The following is a 19,815-nucleotide window of genomic DNA, read 5'->3' on the forward strand; positions in this document are numbered from 1 at the left end:
TTCATATTGACCATGACTGTTTCGTTCCAGTCGAATAAATCAAAGATGCATTATTTTTATTTTCTCTCGTGGCTGGTTACCAGGTTATATTTATTACAAAGAGTGTGTAACTTATCATTTTTCTAAACTATTAAATTATCTTACTACATTCATATCCTGTTAAGGATTTTACTTTTTTTAAATATAAACCTTTATATTTGTATGCAATGGAATTCTTATTATCCAGGTCTACTATGTAGTTGAGGGAAAATTTGTTTATCATTGTTCACTCGACTAGTTGATATAGATATACTTGTAAACACTGGTTTTATTCCATATTTTCGGCTATGAAGATAATGGTAACTTTTTTTTGTTGTAATTTCACTAAGAAAAGAAATACATGTCAAGAGGGAGACTGCATAAAACTTGAAAGATATACATACTGTAACTTTAAACCTAGCGTCGATATTGAATGAAGCAGTAATGTTCCAGGTGAGCGAACAAGATTGTGGATACATTCTTTTAAATAAAAAATTATTCGTAAATTACGAAGAAGAGTGGTCAATAATACACGTCATGTATTATCTATACCTTTCTGTAGTACTATGGATATAGTTCAGTACACTTGTATTTGGTATATTCCTGGAAATCCCTCCATTAAGAAGACGAAAACACTTATAGTTAATGGTTACTATTTCTTTTATAAGTATGCATACAATATTTGGATATACAGATAAGACCAAATAACAATTCAGGTCAAGGAACAGTACAAGGGCTATGTCACAGACTTGGTAAAACTTTCCATATAACTTTGGCTCCTTGAACTATAACTGAAAATCGAAAAAATAATGCATCTCTTTTATTCTGAAATACAACTGATTGAATTCTTAATAGGGAACCTGTGTAAAGAAACCACATCAAATGGGCAAAAAACGTTCTTAAATTTGTCTTAAATCATCAAATCTAAAATCTAAAACTACTGTACCACTACCCAGTCAACACAGAGGTTGTAAATTCGAATCCCGCACTGGGCAGGTGCACTCGACTCAAATTTTAATTGACTAGGATTGTCAGTTTTCCTACCGGGCACTCCGGCTTCCTCCATCAATAAAAACTGACCGCCATGAAATAGCACAATAATGTTGCAAGTGGCGTTAACTAATTGTCAAAAGTTGAATATTTTACTGAAGTATAGAAATCGTCAATGAAAGCATTAAAGCCGCCATTAGCTGGTGCCGACAAATGAGTTATTAAACGAAAACCTCCACAATGCCTATGTGAGAAACTCGTAGATTTGAAAAAGGTCGATTTTAAAAGGGGCCCGCAAATCTACCATTTTCAACTTCACACATGACTTTTTCCAAAGCTAAATTTGAATCTGGTAAAACCAATTTTAAATTTTAGCTTTCCTAAGCAACCCTTGGGCCTGTATAGTGTCTTCGAAAACCATATTTGAAACCATTATACAATATATTTGCCGATGCTTTATCAGGGTACTCTTTCAACATATTCTGTGAAACCGTGGCCTTAAAAGGAGTATATCCCAAACTCAAAATATTGAACTGTTGATTGCAAGCTGTAATAAATGAGAAAATTTGAAATTATTGAAATTGCATCCGTGGAAAGTTAGCCTGCATTACTGGAAATCTATACTTATTAACCGAAAAACGATTATTCTGATTAAAATTTCTATGTGGATTCGAAACCCTATCTGACTGGTTTGTAGCTCTAGCACTGGACTGATACTATGGTGAAAAATTTGGTGTAGCAGGTGCCCTGGGTAATTTTGTGAATATTGTGAAGTTACAGAACTTCGCTGACTCTTGTTATATGAAACATTTGTACAGTACATCAAGGGATGGAACTTGTTACATCTTATACATAAATGGCTAAATACACAATTCATACGAGTACAAACACTTTTAAAATCATAATCGTAGCAAGGTCTGTTAACAGTGTGAGGTGTGTAAGAAGTTGTCTGTTGAACATGATTTATGCCTACTGCAACAAACGGAAGCCATAGTTTCCCATCAATGACGTTTCATGCACGCATATGATCTCTAGTTTTCCTAAGTCTAAATTGCTTGTCATATTTATAAATGTTCTCAAAATGTACATTAGGGATGATTTTTCTTTCCCTATTGTTAAGTTTCTCTTTTTGGACGCTGATGTTCCTTTGGCACCGTCTTACGGTGTTTATATATCCCAACTCGTTCGCTATGCTCGTGTCCTAGTGACGTTTTGGATTTCAATGAGCGTCATCTATGTATTACTAGTCAATTATTAAGTCAGGGATTTCGTTACCACAAATTACTTAAAACCTTTACTAAATTCTTCCATAGATAGAAAGATTTGGTCTGCAAGTTTGGCTGAACTTGTAATTAAATCTTTGAATATTGTTTTTATTGGTATGAATATTGACTTTGTTATCAGTAAATTAAAGCCATACCAAGTATAACACATATTTACTTTCACGGTCATGTTTTTTCTCTGATAAAGACGTCTTTACACTAAATCCATTGGATGTTAGATGTGTACTGATTGATATTCTAGTCTAAGATACATGATTTTTTTTGTTATTGGCTTTGAACTAGCTGTCAGTAAATGCGAGTACTCTCAGATCTGTACTTAGTGTCTTTTTGTTGTGGGGATGTATAAGAATCCGTCCACGTCCACGTCCACTCTGTGTTTTTGTTAGATGTATTTCTATTTGTATCCATCTGATGAGTTAAGCCTTTTTCAACTGATTTTTATAGTTTGTTCTTATGTTGTACTGTTACACCACTGTCCCAGGTTAGGGGAGGGTTGAGCGCTCTTAAACATGTTCAACCCCGCCACATTCTTTATGTGCCTGTCCCAAGTCAGGAGCCTGTAGTTCCGTGGTTATCGTTGGTTCATGTCTGTCATATTTGTTGTTCGTAAATTGTTTTGTTATAAATTTGGCCGTTAGTTTTCTCAATTGAATTGTTTCATATTTTTCATGTTGGGGCCTTTAATGTATTCCTGTAACGTAATGTTGACATTTTAGCGATATTTTTAACATTGCCATATAAGCGGCAGGTTTGGCTAGCCATAAAACCAGGTTCAACCCATCATTTTTTCTTAAAATGTCCAGTACCAAGTCAGGAATATGGCAGTTGTTATCAAATAGTACGTTTTTATGTATGTTGGCGTTTGTTTTTGTAGCATTTCAGTGTTTATGTTGTTCCGTTGTTTGCCTCTTATAGATGATGTGTTTCCCTCGGTTTTGGTTTGTGACCCGGATTTGTTTCAGTTAAATCGATTTATGACTATTGAACAGCGGTATACTACTGTTGCCTTTATTTATAGCCGACCATACGGTATGGGTTTTTCTCATTGTTGAAGGCCGTACGGTTGCCTATAATTGATTACATCCACTTCAATTGAACTTTGGTGGATAGTTGTCTCATTGGCAATCATACCACTTCTCCTTTTTTATATTAGGTATCAGGTAGCTTATCAAATCATTTGCCTAATTATGAAATCTTTGGAATAAAATTTTCATATAATTTTAAAATCCTTCAGTCCACTCACCAATGTTAGATAATAATTTTACTTTTGAAAATTTGTTTCTTTTGATTAAAATGTCCCTATCTTCATCAACATCTAGCACTTTCTTCGGTTGATAGATATTAGAAATAAATTTTTTGAACAGTAATTCTTCTAAATTCCAAATTTGATTTAGGATTTTTTGTGGTACAAACACATCAACATCATTACTAGTAGGTATAATAAAAACCTCACCATTTTGAACAGTATTAAGTGCTATGGGCTGCGCTGGTTGAAGACCCTGAACAAATCTCTGAACAGGAACTTGTTGTCCAGGGGGCTGTTAAGGGACTTTATCCTGCAATCGACCTCTCTACTATACTAAAACAGGTGTACAGATAACACGAAGCGATATATGTATACTAGACGAATACAGTCTCCTGGTATCCTGCATCTGTTGCGAGCGAACGGTTATGTCAAATTAATGTTTACGTTACAGGTCAATTTAGGGTCCTCATTGCGTTCCGCGTTTAAGTCATGTCGATTTCTTTAAAGAACAAACTCAACGATTGTGATGGAAAGAAATGTACAAAATTCATTGCAGGATATATATGTGGCATTCCAACCTGTTGTGGTGCTAATATCGGCTGTTGTGGTGGTAATAACGGTTGTTGTAGTGGTAATAACGGCTGTTGTGGTGGCAATAACGAATGTTGTAGTGACAATAACGGCTGTTGTTGCGGCAACAACGGCTGTTGTTACGGCAATGACGGCTGTTGTGGTTGAGATAGCTTTGTGGTAGAATAAGTTTGGCTTGAGGAACATCTAGGACTTTATTTTGTATAATAGGCACAGTTCTCCTTGGGTGACGCCTTCTGTTTATCGTTTGTTGCACTGGATTTTCCAGTCTACCTGCCGCGCGGTTTGGCAGTACCCTCTTCCCTTTTTTTCTCGGTATTGGCTGAAACAAATTAATCACAATGTTAGTCAATTAATAAGTAAATGACTATGTCATATGTCATTGTTACATCCCTAAATTTACAGATTGCATAAATAAGAAAAAAGAAATATTTGAACTTTCTCGTTGATGAATTAGTATTTAGATACAATGTCAATATCTAATCAGTTGAAAAAACGAAAGCGCAAAACCTTAATTGTTGCTTGTTCAATGTCCAGTGGCAGATTTTTCAACTATACTCATAGTGATAATATCAAACATATATTAACAAACGAAAGATACTTTATTTGCATATATTTAGTAGTTCGCTTCATTAGAGACATCCTTGATGACTAGAAATCGTTTACGAACAAAGTGTAAATACATATAGTTTTTCATTGTATGTTAAACAAAGGCAACAGTAGTATACCGCTGTTCAATAGTCATAATTCGAAAACAAATCCGAGTAACAAACTAAAACCGAGGGAAACACATCAACTTTAAGAGGAAAACAACGGAACAACAGAAACACTGAACTACAACAAGAGCAAACGCCAACATACATAGAAACGGACTATCTGATAACAACTGCCATATTCCTGACTTGGTACAGGACATTAAAAATGATATATGGCTTACTCACAGGTTACTAAGTACTGCATGATTTACATTAAAAATGAAATAGATAACATGGGAGATTTTCGTTAACAATATAAGACAGTTGGTCAAATTGTTATAACAACTTGTTCTATGAGTATAACTATCTACTCAATAAACAAATAAAATATAAAATAATAACCAAAGAAAAGGTTAGCGACAATTAAAGCAATAACAAAGTTTAAACAATATTTATACATTCTATAATATTATAAACCAGAAAAAAAGTTAGCGACAATTTAAGCAAATAACAAATTTTAACAATAGTTATGCAATTCAAATACAAGTTCAACAGTTTAAATTATATTTAACCACTATTTTTGTAAAACGTTGATTAATTTTAAAGCTAAAAAAGAATACTTATCTTTTTTTCTGTTTGGATTTTATTTTTATTCGTGTATGATATGAATCCAAATGACTAATTAATCTGAGGTAAAATGCGGGTTAAACTAATAAGCATTTGAAAGTAAGCAGTAAAAATGAAATCGGACAGAACGTGAACTAAAAGTCAAACCAAGTATTATAATTACAAATATTAAAAATCAATTGTTGTTCAGAGAACAATTGAAGGTCTTTCCACAGCAAAATTCAAATTTATTGAAAAAGAAGCCAGTTCTTGTTTACTCAAAGTTAAAATTGGCATCTTATCTGTTTCTTCATACTGATGCGATAAATAAGTGGTTTCTAAATAACTTTTGAGTGATATAAGGGAGATAATTAGCTACTTCTGGTGAAGTAAATGTAACTTCCGGTCTCATATGATAGTTTCTTTCACACTGATTCCAAAAATATAGTTTCTATATACTTTTGTCTGTAAACCAGGAGATAATTGGCCACTTCCGGTTTATCGAAAGTCATTTCTAGTCTTTAGTGATAAGTTAATGTATTAAAATTACAAAATATATGGATTCCGAGTACTTTTCCATAAAGAAAGTGCAAAAATGGATACTTCCGGTTTTCTGAGGGTCATTTCCGGTTGTCATTTTTTCAAAGTCATATGTCACCCAACCTTTTGTAAAAGGTCATATGGCTTTATTAGGAACCAAGTTGAAGTAATAATCAATTAACCTTATAATTAGACATTTCAGGGGCACTAACTCCTATAAAATGCCATAAGATTGTTTCAGACCACGTGTAACATATTTTCATTACAATAAAGCAAACATTTTGCACTTGTTCTTTCATATATATCTTTAAAAGTGTTGGAGAAAATGCAAAAACAAGGAAAAGTCAAAATTGAGAACTTGACCTTGACCTTTGACCTTGACCTCATTTTCTAAGTTAGGACCTAGAGACCTCAAATAAAAAGATTCCATAGTTATACGGTTAACGGTTTATGAGTTAAAAAAAAATACCGACAAATTTATTTGTTAAAGGTAGATAACTCCTAATAAATTTCATCGAATCGCTTCGATCCAAATTAGCCAAAAATTCCTAAGGATCTAACGAACAATTTAGAAAAAGAATTTTGTCGATATCTTTATTTGTTATGAAGGAGATGCACACACTTGATAAACAGTAAATAGGGAGATAACTCTTACAAAGAAAATTGTTCTGCTCAGAATGTGAAAATAAAAAGCGCACAAACTGTATGATACTATATAAGAAATATCTTAGCGACATATTGCGAGAACAAAATTTGGTGGAAGAAAAAAATAATAATAATCAGAACAAATACAATAGGTCTTTCCACAGAAAAGTGGAAAGACCTAATAACTGAATTTAATCATTACTGAATTGAATTCCATTATAAGAAAAACAACAGAATTAAAGCAAGATTGATCATTTATTTTGACATTCTATGAAAAAGTTCTGAAGCAAAAAACATAGAACTTGAGCATTGTCTTTATAATCATTATTTATGTCAATTAATTTTCCTTTAAATAATCGGTTTGATTGGCCTGCATGAGAGGCTGAAATTCGTCTCCCGCTGAGCCATGAGAAAGAGTAAATTATCTTCTTCGTATTAACCAATCAAAATCTGGCATTTCAACGTAAAGTATAAATATGTCAAATGCCAAGAACAGAAAAATAAGAAATTCGTCTTTACACTAAATCCATTGGATGTTGGATGTGTACGGATTGATAATTTAGTCTTAGATGCATGATATTTTTATTAGTTGTTAGTGGCTTTGAACTAGCTGTCAGTAACTGCGAGTACTCTCAGATCTGTACTTAGTGTCTTTTTGTTGTTTGGATGTACAAGTACCCGGCCACGTCCACTTGTATTTGTATTTTTATCCATCTGATGAGTTAAGACTCTTTCAACTGATCTTTATAGTTCGTTCTTGGTCCGAGTACACAGTTATTTCGTAGTGCATTTCTTTTAGACAATAAATGAAAATTAAAAAAATCCCACCTGCGCTTTCTCAATAATATTTTTACAGTGTGTTGTACTACTTTTGGGACAAATTATATCAAAATTATAGAAAACTTCATCGGCTCTAACTCAAAATATGGACAATTTTATGTTAACAGGGTCTTGAAATCTTTTGACAGCTTCCGAAGTGCTTATTTTTAACCTTTTTCAGCTGGACCAAATCACTACTTTCCTTTAAAATTCATGACCCAAAGTTTTTTACAGTGTAATTTCATCCCCCTACTTGCTATTTGAGGCATAAAACATGGAGAAATAAATTTGGAAGGGGTATAAAAAAAATTGGCAAGTAACACACTGTCCACACTAGGGACTATATTTGTGGACAACGAAAATCAAAGGACGATATCTGTGTACTCGGACCTAATAGGATAGAAAAAGTTGACCAATCTTAATAAAACTTGGTATGACCAAAGCTTAATAAATTATGAGACTGCTTACAAAGTTTCATGGCAATAAGATATATATTATAGACAGTATGATAAATTCTATATTCAACTTTGCGTGTTAAATTTTGACGTTAAAATTGAAAAATTTCAACTATCAACATTTGGGACTTTTTAAATTAAAATATTGCAAAAAAATACTTTTAAAATGCCTTTATATATAATATATCATGTATTAAAAGCAATAGAGTACTCATTTGATATATCAGACTTAGCATAATTATTCAAAAGTCAAATTTATATGAGCCTGTGCCTAAAAATGGAGGTTTTCCAATGAAGGGGGGCCTTACATGAAGATGTAATATTTTCCAGCAATTTTAAATTTGTGAAGCTTTTTGGTTATAAATAATCCTTACATATGTATTTAATGTACTTTAAATGGAAAGAAAAGTTACAAATAACATATCATATTAGTTTAAAAGGGTCTTAGGCCAAGTAAGACTGAAAATAATTTAGAGTCAATTTAGGCCGTAGCACATATTTACATTTAAAAATGCATATTGAAGCTATAGGAAATAAAAATTTGTGTCTTTTCTAACATTTCTATACTCAGGTGACATGATACAATAAATCTGAGCACAAAAAGACTCTTGCACTCAACTTTTTTTGCAGACGGTATGGTCTGATACAAAGATTTTTCACTTTTTAGTGAAAAACTTGCAGGCAATTTTAGTCTCAACAGGCTTATATTTGAACCACTTGCTATCCTACAGAAGAAAAGAAAGATATTATGTGAAATGAAACAGTTACAAAAGACATTGATAAGTGCTTTTTATACAAATTTAGTGAGGTCTTTATTATGGACTTCCACTTTTATGTACCAAGCTCCTCACATTTAACTTGATCCAAACAGGGCGTTAGACGAGGGTAATTTATACAACACATTTTGCACATATTGTCTGAGATAATCTTCTTTTCTGTACATTCAGAGTTCACAAATGAGTAATACAACTGGATTAAAGCATAGAAACACAAATATTGACACATGAAAACCTGTCAGATAGAAAGTCAGAATGCCACTGCACTTATGCATCAAAATTGAAAAAGCTATAAAATGCTTATTTTGACCATATAATGCCAAAAATTGGTCATTTTTGCAGAAATTCTATCAAATAAAAGTTTAAATCCTTTAGTTTCATGGTATTTGACAAATTGACACCATTAAATCATTCAGGGAAGTTGCCAAAGTACAGATTCTATATTTCCTGATTTCACCTAATAGGATAGAAAAAGTTGACCAATCTTAATAAAACTAGGTATGACCAAAGCTTAATAAATTATGAGACTGCTTACAAAGTTTCATGGCAATAAGATCTATATTATAGACAGTATGATAAATTCTATATTCAACTTTGCGTGTTAAATTTTGACGTTAAAATTGAAAAATTTCAACTGTCAACATTTGGGGCTTTTTAAATTAAAATATTGCAAAAAAATACTTTTAAAATGCCTTAATATATAATATATCATGTATTAAAAGCAATAGAGTACTCATTTGATATATCAGACTTAGCATAATTATTCAAAAGTCAAATTTATATGAGCCTGTGCCTAAAAATGGAGGTTTTCCAATGAAGGGGGGCCTTACATGAAGATGTAATATTTTCCAGCAATTTTAAATTTGTGAAGCTTTTTGGTTATAAATAATCCTTACATATGTATTTAATGTACTTTAAATGGAAAGAAAAGTTACAAATAACATATCATATTAGTTTAAAAGGACTGTCCACACTAGGGACTATATTTGTGGACAACGAAAATCAAAGGACGATAACTGTGTACTCGGACCATGTTGTACTGTCACACCATTGTTTTTCGTTCATTTTTTGTACATAAATCAGGCCGTTAGTTTTCTCGTTTGAATTGTTTTACAATGTCATTTCGGGTCCTTTTATAGCTGACTGTGCGGTATGGGCTTTGCTCATTGTTGAAGGCCGTACGGTGACCTATAGTTGTTGATTTCTGTGTCATTTGGTCTCTTGTGAAGAGTTCTCTCATTGGCAATCATACGACATCTTCTTTTTTATATCATATCGATTGTAAAATGCCATGAACAGGTACATGAAAAAACTGCTATGTCGGAGTATTGATAGAAGATATGTTTGATCTTTGACAGAGAGTAAACATTTCTCAAGAATACGATATGCCCATGTCCATTGTCAAATGCCACGACCAGAAACATAAAAAGCTGTCATGTCGGAGTGTTGATATTGGATATGATTGATCTATGAAAGAGAGTAAACCTTTCTCAGGAATACGATATATCCATGTCCATTGTCAATTCCCACGAACAGACACATGAAAAAACTACCATGTCAGAGTGTTGATAGTGGATATGTTTGATCTATGTCAGAGAGTTAACATTTTTCTATCATAAGGCGAGAACCTGGAACCGTGTACAAAATGAACAATTCGTGACAGTAGCCGTAGAATTTGTTAAGGATTGATTTTGCCTTCCCTATAATTGAAGAGATAATGTTCATTCATCTATGTCATGGCAAAATAAATTAAAAAATATACATAATAAAGTTACCGCTTACGGGGTTACTGTAGTATGTAAATAAAATTGTATCTATTTTGTTAAGTAATGTGACTGAAATGAAACTCCATTAACAAGATTTTCTGAAGCATTGAAATCACTTTTAAAAATAAAATTTTTTAATCATATGCAGGAGCAAAATTACTTCAAAAGTATATCGTTTGAACCATAAGTGTTTTCATATTGACTATAAATGTTTCGTTCCAGTCGAATAAATCAAGGATGCATTTCTTTTATTTTCTGTCGTGCTTGGTTACCAGGTTTTACTTATTACAAAGCGTGTGTAATAAATAATTTTTCTAAACTATTAAATTATCCTACTACATTCATTTCCTTTTAAGGATTCTGCCTTTCTTAAATATAAACCTTTGTATGTGTATGCAATGGAATTCTTATTATCCAGGTCTACTATATAGATGAAGGAAATTTGTTTATCATTGTTCACTCGACTAGTTGATATAGATATACGTGTAAGCACTGGTTTTATTCCATATATTCGGCTATGAAGATACTGGTAACGTTTTTTGTTTTAATTTCACTAGGAAAAGAAATACAAACGTGCCAAGAGGGAGACTGCATAAAACTTGAAAGATATACATACAGTAACTCTGAACCTAGCGTCGATTTAGAATGCAGTATTAATGTTCCAGGTGCGCGACCAAGATCGTGGATACATTCTTTTAAATCGAAGTTTATTCGTAAATTATGGGGAAGAGTGTTCAATAATACACGTCATGTATTATCTATACCTTTTTGTAGTACTATGGATATAGGTCAATACACCTGTTTTTGGGATATGCCTGGAAATCCCTCCATCAACAAGACGACAACACTTATAGTTAATGGTTAGTATTTCTTTTATAAGTATGCATACAAGATTTTGGTTTAAATATAAGACCAAATAACAGTTAAGGGCAAGGAACAGTATGGGCTATTTCACAGTTTTGGTAAAATTTTCCATATAACTGTGGCTCCTTGAACTATAACTGAAAATCGAATAAATAATGCATTTATCTCCCTTTTTCTGAAATATAACTGATTGGATTTTTTCAAAGTAGATGAACATTTGTATAGACACACCATCAAATCGGCGAAAAACGTTCTTAAATTTGTCTTTAAATCATCAAATCTCAAATTTCAAATCCATAGATTTTTCTTAAAAACTAATATGTTGTTAATACTTTAATTTCCATTTACTGAAATAAATAGTAAGAGCTGCGTTGGATAGAAATCAACCTTATGCAAATGACTATTAATACATCAGCTGATCACCTATTTCGGGTTGAAAAAATCTCTACGGAAAGTCTGTAACTGTTTGAAAATTGAATTGCTATAAGAATCCTACAAAACAGTCAAAAATCATCTCTTATTTCGTATTTTAATCTTCCAAAATCAATCAGTCTTATATATGTACATGTATACGTGATCTTGCATAAGGTTGATTTCTATCCGACGCAGCTCAATTTAAGATGGTCACCACATAAGTGTACCTTATCTGGATCCTTATAGGGCTTTGGTCTTAATTGAACAGTAAACGTTTCATATATTTGAAGTCTATGGCAAACTAGGGTATTCTCGAAATACGCGTCATTTTCATTGAAAAAAGGAAAACAATACCAAGAGGCATCATAAAAAAATACGTCGAAGAAAGACTGAAAAAATCATGACAAGAAGACAGTTACAAAAAGCTAGACAGAAATATAAAATTCGAGCATCACAAACTACATCAAAATCCTGAGTGAACTGGTGTGCTTCGGAAGGGTCGGCAATGTATGCTCCACTTGTGACACCAGGTGTGCTGATAATTATGACAGTTATAAGCATTTATACCATTATAGTTTAGTTATCATTTTCATTTTCATTTTGTCATTCTCAGCTCTTATATCATGGTATCTATGATGAGTTTATTATCAACTATTATACTATCTCCTCATTTTATATTGTTATAATGTTTAAGGATGTTCACTCCTCTATTTCAAAATAACAAGCTTTTTAAAAGACTGTTAGAAATTAATAGTTTATATATAACGGAACTTAAGAAGAACAAATAAATGACAGGTCAGTGTCCTTGTTTTTAAGATATAATCATTTAACAATTTGGAGGGAAATGATTCTCTCTAGATTTCTTATACATTTATCATTGGCACATTTTTCTTTCAAAACTTATGAAAAATAATAAGGATTTTATAAGATTTAAAAAAAATCTCTTTTTTAACTATAGATAATAAAATTATGAAAAGATAAATAAGGATTAGCGGGCAAAATTTTTATTGCCACTTCATGGATAAAACTAGAGGATTCCGAATATCTAACAAAAAGTCAAAAACAAGAGTAGTTAACATCCTTTAATGTCTGTCCATGCTTTAATCATTTCTCTAACCTTTTAATTTGGTTGTACATGAACTTGTTATGGTGCTATATCGTAGGTCCTGCAATTGTTTCATCTCATCTTGTATACACACGGACAACTTGGACTGAAATGAATTTGAAAGTGATGTTTTACTCTCATCCAATTCCTACACAGCTACAATGGTATGTCAACGACAAAGAAATTAAACCAGGACCAAAGTACTCACAACCGATTTACTTTGAAAAAGTATCACTGCGATTACACCATAACATACATGTAAACATTTCTGGATATACAGCCTACCTTACTATTTATAAAGATACCTATGATCCTGCAGGTGTTTATCGATGTGTTATAGAAAATAAATATGGAACAACGGAAGAAATTATCAACGTCAAAGAAGGTAATACATCTAATAATTACAAAAATAAAATTATCTTCATTTTTTTTTTAATTGGTTGGTCTCGTGGTAACGTGTTCGCCTTTTAGTGTGCACGTGGGAGGTCGTGGGTTTAAATCCCGGTTGAGTTGAAACAAAGACTTTAAAGTTGGTATTTGCTGCTTCCCCGCTAAGAACAAGTGAGAGCAAAACTGTTCAGTTCGGAGTCAGAATAATGTGCCTGGGAAGAGTGACATGTTTTCATGCGAACTGTTACCTTGCGAACAAGCACGTAAACATTCCGGGTTAGTGTGTTTGTCCAGTACATAGCAGGGTTCATATTCATATCGTGTTAACATGATCACGTCCTAAAAATTCATTTAATTTCAATAAAAATTGCCACTGAACGTTAAACAGCCACCCATCCATACATTCATTCTATTAAATTGAGGGAAAATAATAGTATGAAGGATGATCACGAATCAAATGGGAAAAAAATACTGAGAAAAAAACCTTCTACAAAGCTGTTAAATATATTACAAAATCCTTTTCTGTCTTTAAAATGACAAAAATATATGACAAACATCTTAAAATCTTCACACAAGGACAGCTTACCCCTTAAAAACACCAATAAAAAAGCTTAACACGGACTGAAATGTAACAGAATTTACTAGTATTCTTTTTTTTGGGGGGTGGGGGGGGGAGGAGGATTCTTATTTTTCTTTTTATGTATAATGTAAGTATTAATGGGATTGAAGTAGATTTTGGACTTTTAAGGATGTTCGCTACTCTGTTTCAAAATAACAAGCTTTTCAAAAGACTGTAATAAATTGATAGTATATAGGTAAATGAAATAAAAAAGCAGAAAAAAGTGAAGGGTCCGTTTGCTTGTTTTCTAGATATAAGCCATTGAAAATTTGGCGGAAAATACTTCTCTTTAGATTTTTCATACATTTAACATTGGAAACTTTTTTTCTGTCAAAAACGATGAAAAAATAACAAGGATTTTATGAATTTTCAAAGATGACATTTTAAACTGTATGTAATCAAATTATGGAAAGAAAAGTAGGGACAAGCGTGCAAAATTTTTAAAGGCACTACATGGATAAAACCAGAGGATTCCGAATATCTGGCAAAAATTCATAAACAAGAGGAGCAAACATCCTAAAGACGACAGTAAAGAAATATACAGTGATTCAACTATAACCAATCAAAGTATATAGGAATAAACATAAGGACAATGCGTTCAATATAGGCGTCAGTAGTTTGTTTTTAAACTAGCTTTGAATAGACGCTAGAACTGTTTCAATGCTTCGAAAAAGAAAAGAATGTAATAAAGCAATTGCTTTATACACTCTGTCATTGAAGCGATGCATTTAGAACTTGATGAGCAAAAGATTTAATCTCATGATATCGCACAGAAAATGTCGATAAGTAAAAAGAAAGGGAGAGTGTAAGAAAAAAGGGAGACGTAAGATGATAGGGAGAGTATGAATAAATAGAGAGTATAAGAATAAACAAAGAGAGTGGAGAGTACATGCAGAAAGGGAGAGTGTATGAAGAAATGGGAGAGTGTTAGAAGAAATAGATATTGTAAGAAAATAAACTGAAAGAAGAAAGGGAGACTGTATGAAGAAAGGGACAGTGTATGAAAAAATGGAGAGTGTATGAAGAAAGAGAGTGTATGAAGAAAGGAAGTCTATGTAGAAAGGGAGAGTGTATGAAGAAAGGGAGATGGTATTGAAAAAGGAAGAGTTTAAAACGAAAGGGAGAGTGTAAGACGAAAGGGAGACTTAAAGAAGAAAGGGAGACTGTAAGAATAAAGGGAGACTGTATGAAGAAAGTGAGAGTGTACGGAAAAGGAGAGTGTTTAACAAGAAAAGAGAGTTTAAGAAGAAAGGGAGAGTGTAATAAGAAAGGAAGAGTGTAAGAAAATAGGGAGAGTGTAAGAAGATAGGGAACGTGTGTGAAGTGTAAAAAGAAAGGGAGAGTGTATGAAGAAAGGGAGAGTGTATGAAGAAAGGGAGAGTGTATGAAGAAAGGGAGAGTGTAAGAATAAAGTTAGAGTGTACGAAGATAGGAAGAGTGTAAAGAGATAGGGAGAGTATAAGAAGAAATGAAGAGTGTATGAAGAAAACCCTCTCAGTTCTATATAAATGTATATGTTAAAATAGTGTTTTTATTATCACATTTTAGAAATGATGCTACAGAAAACAACTAAGGAATCAGTAGCCATCATTGGTGCTGTATTGGGTGCCGCATTATCTTCAATTTTGTTTGTTGTTCTACTATGTTGCGTTATTTTTGTAAAGAAAATGCGGCGAAAAAATACAGGTAAAAAAATAAAATACGATAAATAGAGAATATTAATATCTTATTGTTGGTACAGATGAGGTATTGAAAAAGCCAAGTCAAATAACGCTTTATCCTGATCACATAATACATTATAAACTTAAAGCAAGCTTAAAGTACTTGACCTATTGATATAGAAATCGTTTGATTAAAAACAAGAACAATCGTACCGTCGTGTGATAAAGTAGAAATTAATGAGGAGTAAAACGTTTTCAATAATATAAATTGTTAGTTAATATAAAGGAATACAAAACTCATTATAATTTTTTTCCTATATTTTCATGAGATCTACATTTTCAACATATTCATTGTTTTCATGTCTTTCAAATTCATATGGCATTACGTCATTAATATAAAAATAAGAAGATGTGGTATAATGGCCAATGAAACAACTCTCCACCAGAGACCACATGACATTTATAAAGTTTAAAAATATTGATATACAAAATAGCAATCATATATAATAAATGCCTATTTGTGCAAACTGATGAAATCTGATATATATCACTATCATGTTTTAAACAATTTTAAATTAGACAAATATTTCATATTCATGAAATACATATTATTGTCATGCTAAGAAGTCTAGTGCACTGTAAAATTGTTTTTACTGTGCAATATTTTATTAGGTACTCAATTTACAGTAACTATGAAACATTTCATCAGCATATACAAAAAATTCTCCAATGCCCTCAAGATTAAAATTGTAACTTTTTTTTAATTCTTTTTTTAACATAATCTATGAGAATTTTCGCATATATGTTCTAATTTTTCCCGTTAGAATTTTTACTCCTGAATTTGTAACTGACAAAATACAGTATATATAAAAGATACAGGTGTAAAATAACTTGTTTGGTCAATCAAATTTGAAATTGTCTTAGAGTTATGCTGATATTTGTTCGGATATGAAATTACATGAATATCTTGAAGCATCCTAAATCAGGAGATCTGGTATGATTGTCAATGAGCATTCATTCTTATTGCTGGGTCAGTACTTTTTCGAAAATTAAGGTATTAACCCATATTGTACAGTATATATATATTGATATATATTGAGAAATTGATTTAAAAATGTAACTTATACAAATGCTTCAATATTCTCTTTGAAAATTATAAAATGAGACTGCAGCATGGCAGACATCGTCTATAAAACAAACAATGTAAAATTACAATTTAGTGTCCATCTCCGATGGTAGTTCCCATGAAACACATAAATCATGTTTAACAAAGAAGGATCACATAGCCTATCAAAATGTACAGAAGATAAAAAAAATCAACACAGTTAACTTCCGAACAAAAACATCTGTTGGTACTATAGCAAAAATATGCCGTGAACTTTTAGCTTTGCTTAACACTATATAGAATCTTCGATACAATAAGGTTTATTAATATGTTCATTATCGGGGGGAAACAAGTGTAAGAAAAATATGCATGTTCCGTTGCATATATTGTTCATTGTTACCAATTACAATACTCAAAATGAGTTAAAGTTCACAAATATGTTATGTCTATGCCTAAACTGCATTTAAGATTTACGCCGTATATATTTTTTTTGCAGCCAAGAAGACAGATTCACCGGAACTAGAAGTGTAAGTGTTTATAAGTATTGTTTTACGTCTAATGTGTTCTAAGAAATTCAAATCTTTTTCTCAATGTGATGTGTTTAGACTTTTACCGTATCGAATTAAGTATTTTAATACCAGCAATATCTATAGTTTATTAAAGATGAATTTCCTTTTTCTGGTAATTTTATCGCTTAACAGCAAATGATTTGTGAATTTACTGAAATGTACTCAGACATTTAAACATGTTTCATAGTTCAAATGGCCGAATTGCTTATTAGTGTAAGTTTTCTGTACATACATCGACGTACTCTTTTGAAAAAAGAAACATACGTTTTATTACATACGTGATACAAGGATGCTTTTACACTTGTTTTTTTAACAGTCCTCTGAACGTCACTCAAAATTCTACGAGACGCCTTTTACAAAGTTCAATGGTACCCTTGGTGTTGATCTTCCTACATTGGGATAATGTTTTTTTCACCATTTTGTTCGTTTTAGGAATGGACTATATCAAGACTCCTCCTCTGATGGCTACATGTATATAGATGATTGTCTTACCGACATTTCAAGTACATATTCTGAGTAAAATATTGTAAAAATAGTTTTTACAAAGTCGTGTAGTATTGATATGATCAACCTGAACTATACAAATTTATTTCAGTACTCTCTCAGTAATGAAGGCTATCAATGGTAGAAGCCCTTCATGTCAACCTACAGTTTATTCATTATACCTGTATGTTTGCAAAATTGTATATAGAATAAACCACATATTACAAACATTATTAAGGACTAGAATTGAGAGTATAAACTCATGTTTACCTGTAAAACGTTTGTGTAATTTTATCATCTTGTTTTTATTTGTTTTAATCTGCCAATTGTTATACCTAAATAAGTTATTCTCTTGATTGGACCTTCGGTCTTGTCCTCGGTGAAAAGGAACCCCTAATTTAACACATACGTTGCAAAACGTGCTCGTTAATTTCCGACAGTTGTTGGTATTTTACGCTCCAGCAAAATAGCAAAATAAAAATCCATCTAGATAGTGATCAATATCAGATTTTTTTTTCTACAGCCCAGTGCAAAAATGAAGAAAACCTATTAAATTGCTGCACGAGACCGATAACCCCATTAGGTTTCTCTATGAAATACCAGTCTTCTATTTTAAAGCCCCCTTATCTAAAACTGGACTTTATATCCATTTTGGCTATTTCTGTTTTAAAACCTAACTTTTTTATCATGTTTACTGCATTTTCAAAAGTTGAATATTTTACTATAAGTATAGATTGATTGATTGTTGGTTGCTTAACGTCCAGTGGCAAATATTTCATGCATCTAAAGTATAGAAATCATCAATAAAATCATTGACGACGCCATTAGCTGGTGAAGGCAAATGAGTTAAAACCCCGTTTTCTTTGGCACAATGCCTATGAGAGAAACTCGTAGATTTGAAATAAGTCGATTATAAAAGGGGCCCGCAATTCTACCATTTTCAACTTCACACATAACTTTTTACCAAGCTAAATTTGGTTCTTGTAAAACTGACTTTAAATTATTGCTTTCATAGCAACCCTTGGGCCTGTATAGTGTGTTCGAAAACCATATTTAAAACCATTATATAATATATTTGCCGATGCTTTATCAGGGTAGTCTTTCAACATATTCTCTAAAACCGTGGCTTTAATAGGGGTAAATCCCAAACACCAATTATCGAACTGTTGATTGAAAGTTGTAATAAATGAGAAAATTTGAAATTTTTAAAATTGCATCCGTGGAAAGTTGGCCTGCTGACCTGAAAATCTATAATTCTTAACCAAAAAAACGATTATTCTAGTTAAAATTTCTATGTGGATTCGAAAACCTAGTTGACTGGTTTGTAGCTCTAGCACTGGACTGATACCTTGGTGCAATATTTTGTGTAGCAGGTGCCCTAGGGTAATTTTGATACCTAGCAGCAGAATGTTGCGAAGTTACTGAACTTCGCGGACTCTTGTTATATGAAACATTTGTACATTGCATCAAAAGATGGAACTGGCTACATCTTTTACATAAATGGCCATATACACAAGTACAAACACTCTTAAAATCATAAACGTAACAAGGTCTGCTAACAGTGTGAATTGTGTAAAATGTTGTCTGTTGAAAATTATTTATGGCTCCTGCAACAATCTTAAGCCATAGTTGCCCATCAATGACGTCCCATGTATGCATATGATCTCTAGCTTTTCTTGTCATATTTATAAATGTTCTCAAAAAATACATTGCCAACCCATTATTGCCCATTATTTGCAATAACATTTCCACATAATTTAAAAAAAACCTTCAGTCCACTCACCAATGTTAGATAATGATTTTACTTTTGAGTATTTGTTTCTTTCGATTAAAATGTCCTCATATTCATATACACCTAGCACTTTCTTCGGTTGATCAATATTAAAAACAAAATTCTTGTACAGTAGTTGAGACAAATCAATATAATCTAAATTCCAAATTTTATTTATAATTTTCATCACCATCATTACTAGTATGTATAATTAAAACCTCACCATTTTGAAAAGTATTAAGAGCTGTGGGCTGCGGTGGTTGAAGAGCCTGAACAAATCCCTGACCAGGATCTTGTTGTCCAGGGGGGGGGGGCTGTTAAGGGACTACAAGCGGCATTCCAACCTGTTGTGGTGGTAATAAGAGCTGTTTTGGTGGTAAAAACCGCTGTTGTGGTGGCAATAA

General features: G+C 32.2%; 1 protein-coding gene across 2 annotated transcripts; it reads left to right on the plus strand.

Moving 5' to 3' along the window:
• The first annotated feature begins 655 nt into the window (after nt 1-655).
• On the plus strand, nt 656-17,934 carry LOC127734216 (kin of IRRE-like protein 1). 2 transcript variants are annotated; one of them, XM_052243972.1, is made up of 5 exons: nt 656-666; nt 12,872-13,198; nt 15,371-15,508; nt 17,085-17,115; nt 17,590-17,934. In XM_052243972.1, the coding sequence occupies exons 2-5, from the start codon at nt 12,925-12,927 to the stop codon at nt 17,675-17,677; spliced, it is 531 nt and encodes a 176-aa protein (XP_052099932.1). In that variant the 5' UTR covers nt 656-666; nt 12,872-12,924; the 3' UTR covers nt 17,678-17,934. The 2 variants fall into 2 exon arrangements, with proteins under 2 accessions (XP_052099932.1, XP_052099930.1); XM_052243970.1 differs by lacking the exon at nt 656-666 and adding an exon at nt 10,714-11,290.
• Nucleotides 17,935-19,815: the final 1,881 nt, after the last annotated feature.

Source organism: Mytilus californianus, unplaced genomic scaffold (assembly GCF_021869535.1).
Source record: "Mytilus californianus isolate M0D057914Y unplaced genomic scaffold, xbMytCali1.0.p SCAF_3, whole genome shotgun sequence".
In the NCBI taxonomy this organism is placed as follows: domain Eukaryota; kingdom Metazoa; phylum Mollusca; class Bivalvia; order Mytilida; family Mytilidae; genus Mytilus; species Mytilus californianus.